Below are 13,989 nucleotides of genomic sequence, written 5' to 3'. Positions count from 1 at the left end.
CCCCCCCCCCCCCCCGAGACCACCAGTCTACTTCTCACCTGAACACATGCACACACCCCCCCCCGAGACCTCCAGTCTACATCTCACCTGAACACATGCACCCCCCCCCCCCCCCCCGAGACCACCAGTCTACTACTCACCTGAACACATGCACACGCCCCGAATTACAAAACAATACAAGCAAAAGGAATCCGTCAAATCAACATTTTGCTCTCTTCCTGCTGCAGTAAAAATGCACACTTGATTTCCAGGGATACTAAAGATGCATTTTCTTATGTCGTTTACTCACATTGTAACTTTTCACGGGAGTTTTTTTTCCACGTTGAAGTTTTTGTTGCGGGAGCGGAGGCAAATCTTCCATTTTGTTTTGAGTGATATTTTCTGTGGAGGCAAAGAGCGGTGAACTAATGCAGTTATGTCAGCATAATGACAATAAAACTCTTGAATCTTGAATGTTGAATCTTAATTCATGTCGGTCCTGCAGCTGTGTGCAGCTCATCTTCCCAGCCTATCAGACGCCGCCATTCACTACCAGGCAGTGTGCCGCGCTCTTTACGCAGAAACCAGGGAACTGCACACGTTCCTGGAGAAGATCAAGAGTGCCAAAGAGGTGGGTCCTCATCGACGACAGATCCTAAGCCATCAGCATGTCCCTAAATGATTGTTGTACTTATACAACAGCAATTTAAGGACTTGCTGAATCTCCCCTGATTATTGATATTCACACACACACCTCATAACAAGCAGGGGTCACGTTAATGGTGTGGACGGATGAAAACGCTAACGGTTACATATGATTGGTCGGCAGAGAGCATGCAGCAGATCCCGTCTGTGGTGACCGTGTGTATATAAACCACAGAAATATAGATTTTTAATGATTTTGAGCATAAAAGGTTGATAAAATAAATACATCTCAAGTGTCAATATCGGTAAATAAGCCATCGCTTCAGACAGGAAGGGTTCAGTGGCGGCCGGTGAAGGACGTGGACGTCCCAGAAGTGAGAGGAGGAGGAGGTTGAAGAGGAACAGCTGTGTTTCCTGTGTGGTAGAGGAGACGCGGTCAGCTGATGCAGAAAGGCATCCGTGGTGAAAGGAATCAATGGACAGTGATCAGCTTAGCATCATGACGCTACCACAGGACAGACAATTACGTCGACTTTCTAAGTCTAAGACCTGCCTTTTTGTATCGCTGCTGGGACACAATACGTAATCAAACCGGCAAACATTCATCAAAAGGCTTGTTACGCTCACACTTCGGTTTAAATTCACGTTTGTGAGCATTAAAGGAGAAAATGCATCCACTTCATGACAGGGCGATCAATTCCCTCTAATGCACACAAGTTTGCAACGCCACACATGCCACAAGTCGAGCAGGGCTGCGACCCGTGAACCGAATGCTCATATGCTCATATGCTCATATGCTCATGCTGGATATTGGATGTTTTCACTTATCTCACAGCAAATCAAGTCTGCCTCCGGGTACAAAGTAACCTTGAACCTTGAACCTTGATTTCTCTGCCCTACACATGCATGCGCTCACACACACACACACACACACACACACGCACACATTCCATACACATACCCAGTGATCTATGTATGTATAACATGTTCCGCTCCACCTGAAGGGGGTGGGTAGAACTGTAACAGATAATTGATGTCCCACCAGATCTGCTTTTTACGCCCTATAGTCATGTGAGATCGGTACTGCGGTACACAATAAATATATTTTTTTAACTGTATTTTGTAGATTGTCCTCTTATCTTAAGCAGCCCAAGTTTAATCCGCTATGAAGTGGATCAAGGCGCCACCTATCTGTGCTTTCGGTCATCAGGCTCTAAAAAAACATTGCCGATTTGAATAATAATCAAATGTAATAAGATGTCAATTACGCTCTGAGAGAGGATTCTTTCTTCTATCCGACTGAAAATCGTGACGATGGAGTGGAACAAATGATAAACGTGTTTAATATTCTTTAGCACAAGAGAGGTCAGATCATCTTCCAGCGATGGCTATAATAATAAAATGGCAGGTAAGGTGAGCTGCAGCACAAGCCTGAACAAGCGTCGTCCACTGCTGTTGACGTGTGGAGGATGGCAGGCTGCTGTGGACACGATCCGGGGTGGGGGGGTGGACACGAGCGCATAGTGGAATAATAATTTTGAAGTTTGCATTACTGTATTTTGGTTGCGACACCAAGTCTGTGCCTCTGATCACCAACGCATGTCGTGTCATGGCCCCCGTTTTTTATTCCTCAACGCAGGAGTCCTTTTGGGGATTTGATGCTTTGCTGAAGTGTTGTGTGTGTGTTTTCTTTTTTTCTACCGCAGGGCTCCTTCCTGCTTTACAGTGCTGCTGCTTCCCTTTGAGAGTGTCTAATGCATCTGAATGAATAGAGGCTTTTGGGTTGTTGCATAACTCTGTTGGGGCGAAAAGGACCTAAAGCAGGATGGGAACGGTGGAGAAAGAAGAATGTAAAAATTAGACTGTTATTTTATGTGGTTTTAAAAACAGTCATCAATATTTTTAACTCCACACTGATTCTCTTGCACGTTACTTTAAAGGATGATGAAATGTATGGGACGTTTATCAATGTGTTCCGACCTTTCACCCCTCTCCTTTAAGATTCTTTATGTCCTGATATCTTTCTCTGTCCACGTGATTTATGATAGCTGATTTATATAATCAGCTATCTTTCTCTTTCAAACAGAACCTCCGTAAAATGGAGGAAGCGACATCAGCAGAACCTGGAAGAGACCTGAATGAGCTACAGAACGCTGACTGGGTAGGTAACCGTACTCTCTAGTCTCAGTCAATCCCTTCTTTTTTTCATGCATGTTGAAATTAATAAATATCCCTGAATGTCTATTTCACTCGGTGATTCCAGAACTATTATTTGAGGTGATTTGTTCTTACTCCCTCTCTCCCTCGGGGCCCCCTGCTTCTCCGCTCAGGCTCGATGCTGGGTTCAGGTGATGAGGGGCCTGCGAGATGGTGTCAAGCTGAAGAAGGTGCAGGAGCGCCAGTACAACCCTCTGCCCATCGAGTACCAGCTCACTCCCTATGAGATGCTCATGGATGACATCAGGAGCAAACGCTACAAACTCCGCAAAGTCATGGTCAGTGTGCAGCACACGCACACACACACACACATTAATGCTACATACACTATGTTTTATAATAATTATAGACAGTGCTTTATTTTCATTTATTTGATGATGTTAAGATTATACAGGCATTTTATTATTGAGACTTTTGGTACTGAAAATGTATTTAAAAGATGGAAAGTACGGTATGCCTCTATTTACTGCAACTCTACAAAAATGCTGCCCTCCTGTGCTGCGGCATAATATGGAGTCACATTATAATAAATGACTGTGCATACAGTATATTAACATGATAACAACTTCATACAATTACAGAAACTCGCTATTTATTTGATGTTTAAATTCTTTCTTGTCATGGTAACCGTCTTTTGCCCAATGAGCTGCAGTGTTTTCATCTCATGCCACCAATAAGCAAACAATTGCAGATTATATATAGTGCCAATGAATAAGCCTCTTTGGATTACCATTCGTCACTGCTGGTAGTTTTGTGGAAATATATTATTAGAATTTAACAGTTGAGTCGGCCATCTTATGCTGAATGACAGCAGCAGAGCATCATTTTTAGTTTGGTGTCCACACTCTGTCTTCATCACTCCCACAGATATGTTCCTATTGATCGATTGGGGGAGCATTGAGAAACCCGTTGAGCTTCCTGACTAGAGTCTGCAGGTGGATGTTGGGGGGGGGGGGGGTGTAAAAGTGCTGCAGAAACATGCTTGTGCAGCAGCTGCTGCATGGACAGGCAGATGGGAGAGTGTTTAAACTTAAAAACAGCACGATGATGAAGGACAATGAGGCGTGTCATGTGCATGTGATGTTTTTGCAGCAGTGACTTGAGTTGTCTGGATGAAGCGGCGAACCCAACCCTAACTTTGCTCCGACTGTTTGACTGTGAATGTTTCTTAAATAGATTTGCAGGGTGTACTCGCAACTAGATTTTCATAAAAGCAATCGATTTTTTTTTCATATAATTACTTTTTACCAATTAAACAACTAAAAGTAATTATGACAAAGAGACTAACTGATAATAAAGTGTATTTAGCAGACTTACAACAGGAAGTTTTATTCCTCTTTTCGAACATGTAATTTGAATTTGATTCAGCTTCGGCAGGACTTGTGAGCTCTATTCACACCAGGAATTGTGTCTTCATAGCAGTGGATTCCATGTTGTGTTGTTTCAGGTGAACGGCGACATCCCGCCCAGGCTGGAGAAGAGCGCTCATGAAGTTATCCTGGAGTTCATCAGGTCCAGACCACCTCTCAACCCCGTGAGTACTGCGTTACCCACCGTCCTCCTGCAGCCCCTCAACACCGGCAGCACTTAGAACAGACAACTGAGCTTCCTTAGAATGACGCAATCAATGAGCATGTGCCTGGAACCCAGGATCCTCTTAATTATGATCAATCATTCGGAAATGATGCAAACCATTCTCAAGTCTACAGTCTCCTTCTCGGTATCTTTATACACCAACCATGAAGAGTAAAGGTGAATCGGAGCTGGTGTGTGTTGGTAACAGACGTGCTAGTTGTTATAATCTCCTCTGTACCTTCATCATCAACCTGTGTTAGGTTTCAGCTCGTAAGCTGAAGCCACAAACTCAGCCTCCGCCGACGCTGCACGAGCGCATTCTGGAGGAGATCAAAGCCGAGCGGAAACTTCGACCAGTGTCCCCCGGTGAGATCCGTCGGGGAAGGCTGGGTAAGGAAACTCACCACTGCGTGTTGCACATGCACAAACATAATCACGTGCACATGAAAACATACTTCAGTCTGATGTGTGTGTTTGAAGCTGAAGTATGGAGCTTCATTAGTTTACAGATTACTGCTCTATTATTTGTACTTTGTGTTGTTGTAGCTATGTTTTATAGTTGCGCTGCACCTAATGCATATTATTGTGTTGCTGTAGATTATTTGAAGTCATAGTACATTGGTCCATAACTGCACAGTGTGCATTTTTAACACAAAGCTTGCCATCTTTAAAAGTAAGACTTGTTTACTTCCTCTTCTCAAGCAATAACCATCCAATGCCATGACTGTTTCTTGTTGCAGTAATTCGGCCGCTTAGCATGTCTTTGAGTTTTGATGCGTCAGGTAAAGTCTACTTCGCTGCTAACCTGGCCATTAAAAAAAAAAAAAACGTTTTCTCTTTCCCATTTTGTTGTGGCTTCTCATCTACTCTCACACATCTGATGTACTGCATCAGTACACATATTCATGTATTTCATGTCATGTGCCAGTGGCTGGTGATGGTTGGCTTGCAGAGGTGAAACCATGCGAGAGACACTGGCGAGGAGGACGACGCTGATGAGAGCAAACTGTTCAAACAGACACGATTGTTGATCACACCACAAGCACAAATGTTGAAACAATAGGAATACAGAATATTTGTGGGACTGGATTCATTGGTGATGGTGACATCATTAGAAACAAGTTTAATTGTGGGCTGCATGCATGCATAGTTGAAGATTTTCCACTTAGCATGTGGGCCCAGACAAGAGAAATAGCTAAAAGTGGGGGGAGAATCCCAACACACAAAGAATATCCACTGATATTTGAGATTCAGGATCAGAGTTGTTCATGTTGCATGTTTGTTTGAAGCAGCTTCCACAAATAAACTGTATTTCTTTTTTTTTATAATAGAACAAAAAAAAAAAAAAAGGATTCGTTAATAGGAATCAGGTAACCAAATGTGCAGATCCTGTCCTTAGTGAAAGAAATCCGAAATGGCCACTAGCATTTAGCGATCCCAAAGGCAGAATGGAACAGAAGAGCACCACACACCAGACCTCCTCGTCTTATGGAGGAGTGGAAAAGGAACAGCTGAAGTTTTGTCACCACCTCGCGAATCATCAGCGGCAATCGTTCCATTTATTATCCTGCTGACTTTGCAGAATTGGATCGGGGTGCAGACAGATTGGTACCCATCTATCTCCATGCACTGCTCAGCATTTGACACAAAACAGAGTGATGTTTTCTCAATAGCGACGTGCTGGGCTACAAATAAATTTGACCCCCCCCCCAAGCCCTGATAAGTGTTTGGATTTTGATTATTAATACTGCTGAGGCGGGGAAAATCAGTATAACGCTGTGCTCTGCTTTCCTCCTGCTGAAGCGAGTGTCTCTCATCACACTACAACGTTAACGCGCCACGCTTGCTCTCATTCATGCCCTTTCCATAGTGTGTGTACGTGCCAAAGAAACAATCCCTTCCTATAGTATGACCCGTTGTCATGCTGAGTGAACAGTTTGATCTTAACTTAACTTACGCTGTATTCTTAATACATGAACTGACACCATGAGTGAAGTTATATTCAGGAACAATTCATTCAATACGGAATCCACTTGACAAGATTCAAATTCACCGTTTAAACTCTCATGCAGCCGGAGCTGGATTTTATCGTTTGGTGTCAAATGAAATGAAGATGGTGTCTCACCTGGATGTATATGATGCAGCAACATCGTCTGGAGTAGAACTTTTGTTTTCTAGCTGAGAAGTAAAATAGAATAAGAAAGACTATTACTATTTTAATGTCTGTGGCGTAACTATGAAGCTCGAGCCAGGTCGTTAGCTTGGCTTAGTTTAGCTTCATTTCGTTTCCTTTATTTGACTTGATCTGACCTGCTGAGCTTATTTGACCTTATCCTAATTTGGATGATCTTTTATTAGCTTCCTTCTAGCAAGTTGAAACCGAGAGCATCGTTTTGTCCACACTGACGTGAACCCCGTGACAAGCCTTCATAGCGATGCCGTGACAGGATGAATCCTAATGCATTACCGGGATCTAACGACACAGACAGACCAAACTGTGGAATATCTCTGCAGCTCTCCTAATGAAGGAGTTGTCCTCTTTCAGGTTTTGGGAAAACGCGGAGTATGCCGCAGGATTTGTTCCGTGCTGGACTGGGTAAAGTATGAGCTGCGGCTGGAAGATGCTTCTCCGACTGTCTCCCTGGCTGTGAACTAATATCTCGCTTTGAGTCTTCGAGTCCGAGACTCAGGAAGGGTCTACGATGCTGACTGGTTATATGCTGCCTTGTGAAAGGACACTGAGTTTTCAGCTGGGAGCAGAGAGGAGGATCTCACATACAATAGACAGATTGAAAGGAGTCTCCTCTTCTTTTACTCCCTTCTTCCTGCCCTCTTTTCAACCACTCTGCACCCCAGAGTCACACAGTTTGGTGGCTGTCTCATTTTAACGGGCTGCTTTCTATCTTCGGATGTAACACCTATCTCAATGTGTCGTTATCAGCATATTTCAAATACTCAGCTCCCAAAAATATAGACCAGTGAAAGGTGCATCCATGCTTCGTGTGTAACGCCACCCTGCTCCTCTGCCTCCCCTCAGACCAATCCTCTTTACCCTCGAGGTGGATCTCAAGCCTCAGCCCTCGATAGACTCACTGCAGCCTGTCACCTTGGTCAGGAACCAAACAGAAGACAGAATGCAATGAACTATCGGAGGAGGCATTTTGGGATTCATCTGAACACGCCTCTCCTCCTTTTGTCATAATTGCGGTTTCTTTGTGTGGCTCTGTGCAGATGACTTTAGTCCACGCATGGGCAGGAGAACGTCCAGTTCTCTGTCTCTGACCAATGGATCAGCCTCTCCCTGCAGAGAACCCTCTGGATCTCAGTCTGCACCACCGAGGAAGAAGCTCCTGAAGGCTCCCAGCCTGTCCGAGCTAGACAGCTCCGACTCCGACGTTAGTTTGCGCCTTCGTAAATGAACTCTGAGTGTGCAGATCACAGACGGACTGCTTGTGTATTTGTCTCATCCAGGATGACATCTTTGGACACAGATCAGCCAGCAGCTCCAGTGTGGCTACATCTTTGAGGGACGATACTTCCCCAGAGTCCGCCCTCGGAAAGAAAAGTGAGTCGCAGCTAATTCCGGCTTCAGTGTCCTCCACGCTAAATCGTGCAGGAGTCGTAAGTCAAGGTCCTATTTCTGATGGCTTTTGGCTGTCTGTTTGATTGTTAGCGGGATTACGGTAAAACTGCTGGATGGATCATGATGGAAAGAAACCTCAAGATGGGTCTTGGTCTAACTTAGATCCCATTCAATTTCTAGAGTGACCTGGATGCCTGTCTGGATTAAAAAAAACAAAAACAAACAATAGTCTGGATTTTCCCATTCGCTTATAATGGAGGCTTTTTCAAAAGGTCCTATCTAGCAAAATATGTATTCAATTCACCTAAAATCAGAGTCATCAAGGGGTCCAATATGAACTATCATGTAAAATATCTCCTGGATCTGACCCAGTTAAAAATACACATCAACTCTGATTCACTTTTACTCTTCATGGTTGCTGTTAAAAATACCAAGAACACTTTATAACCTTTTGATGATCCAGATCACCATGTGGACGGTGTGAATCCAATTAGGAGGGGAATGAGCTGCTTGGCGGAGGTCTTCACTCTGCGCCATCCGAGTGCTTTTCTAGTCATTAAAAGATTTTGAGCCCTGATTTAAATGATTGTTTCCATTTAAGAAGGCTAATTTTGAGTCTGCTATTTTCTCTCCAAACTCCAGCTCCTCCCATGTTCCTGCCCATTTCCTCTACACCCCAACCAGAGCGGCGTAAGACCCCCCAGAGAAGACACTCCATTGAGAAGGAAACCCCAACCAATGTCCGACAGTTTCAGCCGCCTTCTAAACAGAGCTCCAAATCTCTGGTACATCAGCTGGATATATTTTCAGCTTCTGGTTTTCCTCATTGCATGTACCATGTAAAATACTTCTGTCACAAAAAGGAGCCGGTCAGAAGAGTCTATTTGGTTTGTGGCGCGAAAACGAGAGGAGGGGTGTCAGGATCAAAACTAAACACTTACTCAATGTCCTTAATTTCTTTATTCTACTTCCTCTATAAATCAATCCACATTATTTGCCAAGTTTCAAGTCAATTTTAATTATGTAAGCTTCAATTATTTTGTCCTCAAACCATAGATTTGAGGAAGGACAATCTCTCCCCAAATATCCATTCATTCATTCATTCATTCATTCATTCATTTTCCAACCGCTTTGTCCGGCACCGGGTCGTGGGCCATGATGGAGCCCATCTCAGCAGTCAATGGGCGAGAGGTGGGGTACACCCTGGACAAGTCGCCAGTTCATCGCAGGGCAACACAGAGACAGACAATCAGCCACACACAAACACTCAGTGTGTGTCACCAATCTCCGGAGAACCCAGAGAGAACCCACGGAGACACGGGGAGAACATGCAAACTCCTCACAGAAAGGCCACAAGATGGATTCTAACCCGTGACCTCCTTTCTGTGAGGCAACAGCGCTTACCACTGCGCCACCGGGCCGCTCTCCCCAAATATAAATGTGTTTTTTTTCCCCCGGGAAGAAATTGATTAAACTTTAGGCCACAGAGGAAGGACATCTTTGTGATGATGGACAGATCAGACCTTCAGAAACGAGCAAAATGAGCAAAATAACAAATCCAGATAACAAACCAGAGATAAATCTCGATTTGATGTGAGAGATCCATTGGGGGGTATCAAATGAGGCAGAAAACCAGGCAGGCCTACGAGTAATTCATGGTTTTAAATGCTTTAGTGACATCCAGTAAGAGAAGCACGAAGGAAATGTCATTATCAAGGTTTGATCAAACTTTTCTCTGCTTCTGGTACACACACTCCTTCACCTTCTCTCATTCAGGCTTGGAGGGTAGCAAAAAACAACAACACGTGAAACAAAAGGGACTTTAGTTTGCGGTCAATAATATTTTCAATCACAATATGTATTAAACTAAAGCATTATTATCATCATCCATCCATTTTCTTGTAGACCATATTATTATTATTATTTTGTCCAAGGATATATATACCTGCAGAAATGAACCCATTCATTGCCGCTGGATTCATGTTGTCTTCAGCCGTCCTGAATGTGTTATTTTGTTGCGTGAGCAACAACAATACTTTCTGATTGCCCTGTAATGGCTGGACACGAAGCTACTCGGGGGCATCGTGTGCGTTTGTTGCAGGAGGAGTTCTGCTTCCCTGTGGAGTGTCTGTCTCTGACCGTGGAGGAGGTGATGCACATCCGACAGGTGCTGGTCAAGGCAGAGCTGGAGAAGTTCCAGCAGTACAAAGACATCTACACGGCTATGAAGAAGGGGAAGGTAGTGTTTCTTTTAGCACCACGTTTATATGAAAGGCTGGTTTGTAGGCCGTGTTGAACACCAAGTTGTTGCAGTTTTCATGAATGCATAAACCTGCATCGCTCTTGTCTCCATCATGAGCAAACGCAAATGACATTTGGACAGATAATTTCACATTTGCACATTTCTTTTTCTTGTAACGTACATTTCTGTGTTTTTTTTTTACAGCTTTGCTTCTGTTGTCGATCCAAAAGGTTTTCCTTCTTTACCTGGTCCTACATCTGCCAGTTCTGCAAAAAGTAAAACATCTTGTGCTTCACAGCGTTTACATTTTCAATGAAAACAAATCAGAAGCAACGGTTTTACTCTTTACACGTCCTGCTTTGTCTCCCTTTCCTCCCTGCAGGCCTGTCTGTTCCCAGTGCTGCAAAAAGGCGAGTCAGACACAGTAAAAGCATTTGCAAATCAGATGCCTGTACAGCGTGACAACCGAAGCTAACTGGTTCTGATCAGCCATCTGACAGACATGTGGGATTGGATTCATAATACGTCCAAGTATTTGAGGCATCTTTTTCCTCATTATGTTTCGAGACGCATACCTAAGTTGTGGTGGTGAAGACGTTTTCAACCTGAAAAGCAGCACATTATACTGTTAGAACTGATTAGAATAAAGATGGAAATCAAAAACACTATACAATATATAAAGCTTTCGGTCGCGGAAGAGAAGGCAAAACATGCTGGAGGAACACGGCTTAGGAAACACAATCCTAATCTGGCGCCGACGCGTCAGCAGGGCAGGGTCCAGATACCAAACATTTCTAAATGACACAATGACTGGCAGGTCTGCTTCCAGGTGTGCCTCCAGCCAGATGTTCAGCCAACTCTCCCGCGGCCACGCCCTCACACTGCAAGACATGGAAAAAACGGTGTCCGAGAAGCAGGTCACACATGATACCATGACTGTCTTGTCTTCATCTGGTTAGACACGTCTTCCTCACGCTTCCATCAGAAGTATCAGTAAGAGGCAGCTGGTTAAAGACCATAGAACCGAGATTTTATCAACTAAATTTAGTTCTTCTGGGTCAACTATCGGGACTATTATTACTTTATTTTTTTTGTTTCACAGTAGCCATTGTACTAATGAACAATCCTATATTTCTTCTGACAGATGCGACTGCCATCCAAACCTTATTCCAGCTTACCCATCTACTCCATCGGCTCCACCCACACTGTGCCCAAGGAAAGAGTAAGCGTTGGACCAGCACTATCTGTGGCTGGAGGGCCAGGACCATCGGCAGTAGGAGGGTCTTCTGCATCCCCCACGTTGAAAAGTGCGACAACAGGGACATCTGAAGGAGCTGGAAAATCCAGTGGAGTGGCCGCTGCTAAATCTGAGAAATCCTCCAGCGGCCCACAGCGCCAGGGCATTCAGAAAACCATGTCCAGGTGAGCGCTGTGCACTTCATGTCCTGGTGCAACGCCGTTCTCCTGCAGCCATTTGGTTGATATCGGCCCCACTGACTGAAATGCTGCACAAGAATGGAAGGAGCACATAGAAGAAACATCAAATGCCAAAACGTTTTGTTGATTAGGAAAGAAAGGAACCAAATACGGACACAAACTTAAAATAGATTTCTCTAATTCTCTCGATGCCAACAATCTTTCCGTCTCTGGCCCACATAGGTTCTCAAAGCATGGCTCCTTGAAGTCGCACGAGGAACTGGAGCTCCCCCCGGAGCTGACGGAGGACTGGGCCACCATGGAGGTGTGTGTGGACTGCAAGAAGTTCATCACGGACATTATCGCCTCCAGCAAGCACAGCCTGTCGCTGGCCACCAAGAGAGCTCGCCTAAAACGCAAAACCCAGTCCTTCTACGTGTCCTCCCCCAAAGGCAGGCAGGAGTACCGGCCATCTGAGCGAACAATCAAGGAGGTCTAAGACACGCTCTCGCTCCCTCTGCCGCTTTCAGCTCAAATGGCACAATTACAGAGACTCGACACTGGATATAATCTTACTATACCTTTATTTTTCATGTCATATCTGAGTGTCTTGAATCCAAGTTGTGCTCAGGTGGTTTCGTGGCTGTTTCAGACAACAGCAAAATGTGGCTCTGACAATGTTGATGTTACTTTATATTTTTTTAATCTTATTGTCGAAGATCCTGCAATCAAACACAGTGTTTGAGTAGAGAAACAGCCACTGTTGCCATGGCAAATGGAATGACTCCTTTCCATTTCGGTGCCGTAGCGGCGTGGTCCAAATCCACTCGTATGCAGATCGATAAGCACAAGCGATATGGATGCGCTCACTGCAGAGGGCCTCCAGAGGGCCTCCAGAGGGCCTCCACATCAGACGCTGCAATCTGATGTGGATGATGCTCAATAAGACGGTCTCCAAATTTCATCTTCACAAAATCTGTTTCTCTTGAAGGAGCAGCGCAGAAGACTTCATTGATCCTCATGTCTCTTTGTTTTTCTTTTTTTGCATCATTTCTGGCAAACATTTATTTTTAAGAAGATTATGTGCCAAAGTAATTTCCCCATGATGTGTATTTGCAGTTAAATGAAGAAAGTAATTTGTTTTCAATTCTCGAATATTCAAGTGTAAACTGGCTTAATTTTTTAAACACAAATAATTAGCTGCTGCCTACATCGCTGATTAGCCCCCCCCCCCCCCCCCCCCACACACACACACACTTTAAAACAGTGACCAGGGCCCAAGCAAAGCAAAACACTAAACTCTAATAAAATAACCAGCAAAATAATTCCAATAGAAAAGGTGTTCATGCTGAACCCCATTAATTAGGGTGAAGCAAATTAAACACATTAGTTTGGGTATAAAAGTAGATTTATTAGATTACTTTCACACTCTATATTTGAAAGTATTTTTGATTTAAATGACTGAGCTGTGCATAATAAATAATAATAAGAAACATCTGATGGACTGGAGGGATTTTTAATCAACGTTTCTCAATATAGAGGAAATATCTGCATATTTTTTCATTGTTAAAAATATAATAAATGCATTGGTAAATATATAGCAATATTTAACTTTTTCTTTTGTGACATACTTAAAGTGGGTAAAACTCAGTTATAAGAAAGCACGTCACGTTTCATCACATTTCTATCCTCCTCAAGATGTTTTTGCCTTAAGAAATACTGTTTATGATCAAACGTGTTGACCAGTCCTCCCCTGTAGCTGTTCATACTTTGTATGTAAAGGATTGTCTGACTGCTTTAGATCTGGGCTCAGTGGGGGAGTGAGAACTCCACACAACAAGCCTGACAGTGTGACGACACCATGCATGTACTACAGCATCGTGTACTTCAGCCTGTATTACCACCTTCAAGCTCTAATTCCTTGCAGAGAGTACAAAAAAAATCATGATGCCAACAATAAAATGCAATGCAATACCTGATCAAAGTATCTGCACATTCCTCTTGCATTTGGGAGAAAAACTGTTGCTGCACATTTCTTCCTGTGTCATCAGCAATTAATAACCTATAGCAGCCGCTATACCATTGCAGAGTTGCTAGTAGTAGGGTGAAATGACTAATTATTTTAAACAAACCTGTAAGAATGTGAGTACTTTTCCTCATTTCATTTAACACGTTCATGAAGAATTCTATTTTCAGCTTCAAAGGCTTGGATAGGATAACGATGAGTACCACCTGAATACAAGTATTAAGTATCATTACAATAATTCATAGTAAAGGATAATGATATACACTGACCACAATGCAACAATATCATTATTATTTTGAACATGAA

The 13,989-nt window shown here is 43.6% G+C and overlaps 1 protein-coding gene across 1 annotated transcript; it reads left to right on the top strand.

The window, feature by feature from the left end:
* Positions 1 to 469: 469 nt before the first annotated feature.
* LOC137917784 (protein spire homolog 1-like) lies at positions 470 to 12,156 on the top strand. The gene is made up of 14 exons (XM_068760520.1): positions 470 to 610; positions 2,711 to 2,785; positions 2,955 to 3,119; positions 4,289 to 4,375; positions 4,677 to 4,806; positions 6,962 to 7,012; positions 7,648 to 7,811; positions 7,888 to 7,981; positions 8,642 to 8,784; positions 10,101 to 10,238; positions 10,446 to 10,516; positions 10,624 to 10,651; positions 11,386 to 11,663; positions 11,901 to 12,156. The coding sequence occupies exons 1-14, from the start codon at positions 470 to 472 to the stop codon at positions 12,154 to 12,156; spliced, it is 1,821 nt and encodes a 606-aa protein (XP_068616621.1).
* The last annotated feature ends 1,833 nt before the right edge of the window (positions 12,157 to 13,989 follow it).

Source organism: Brachionichthys hirsutus, chromosome 3 (assembly GCF_040956055.1).
Source record: "Brachionichthys hirsutus isolate HB-005 chromosome 3, CSIRO-AGI_Bhir_v1, whole genome shotgun sequence".
Taxonomy (NCBI): Eukaryota; Metazoa; Chordata; class Actinopteri; order Lophiiformes; family Brachionichthyidae; genus Brachionichthys; species Brachionichthys hirsutus.
Note: the sequence above shows the minus strand (reverse complement) of the source record. Positions and strands in the feature narration are given on the sequence as shown.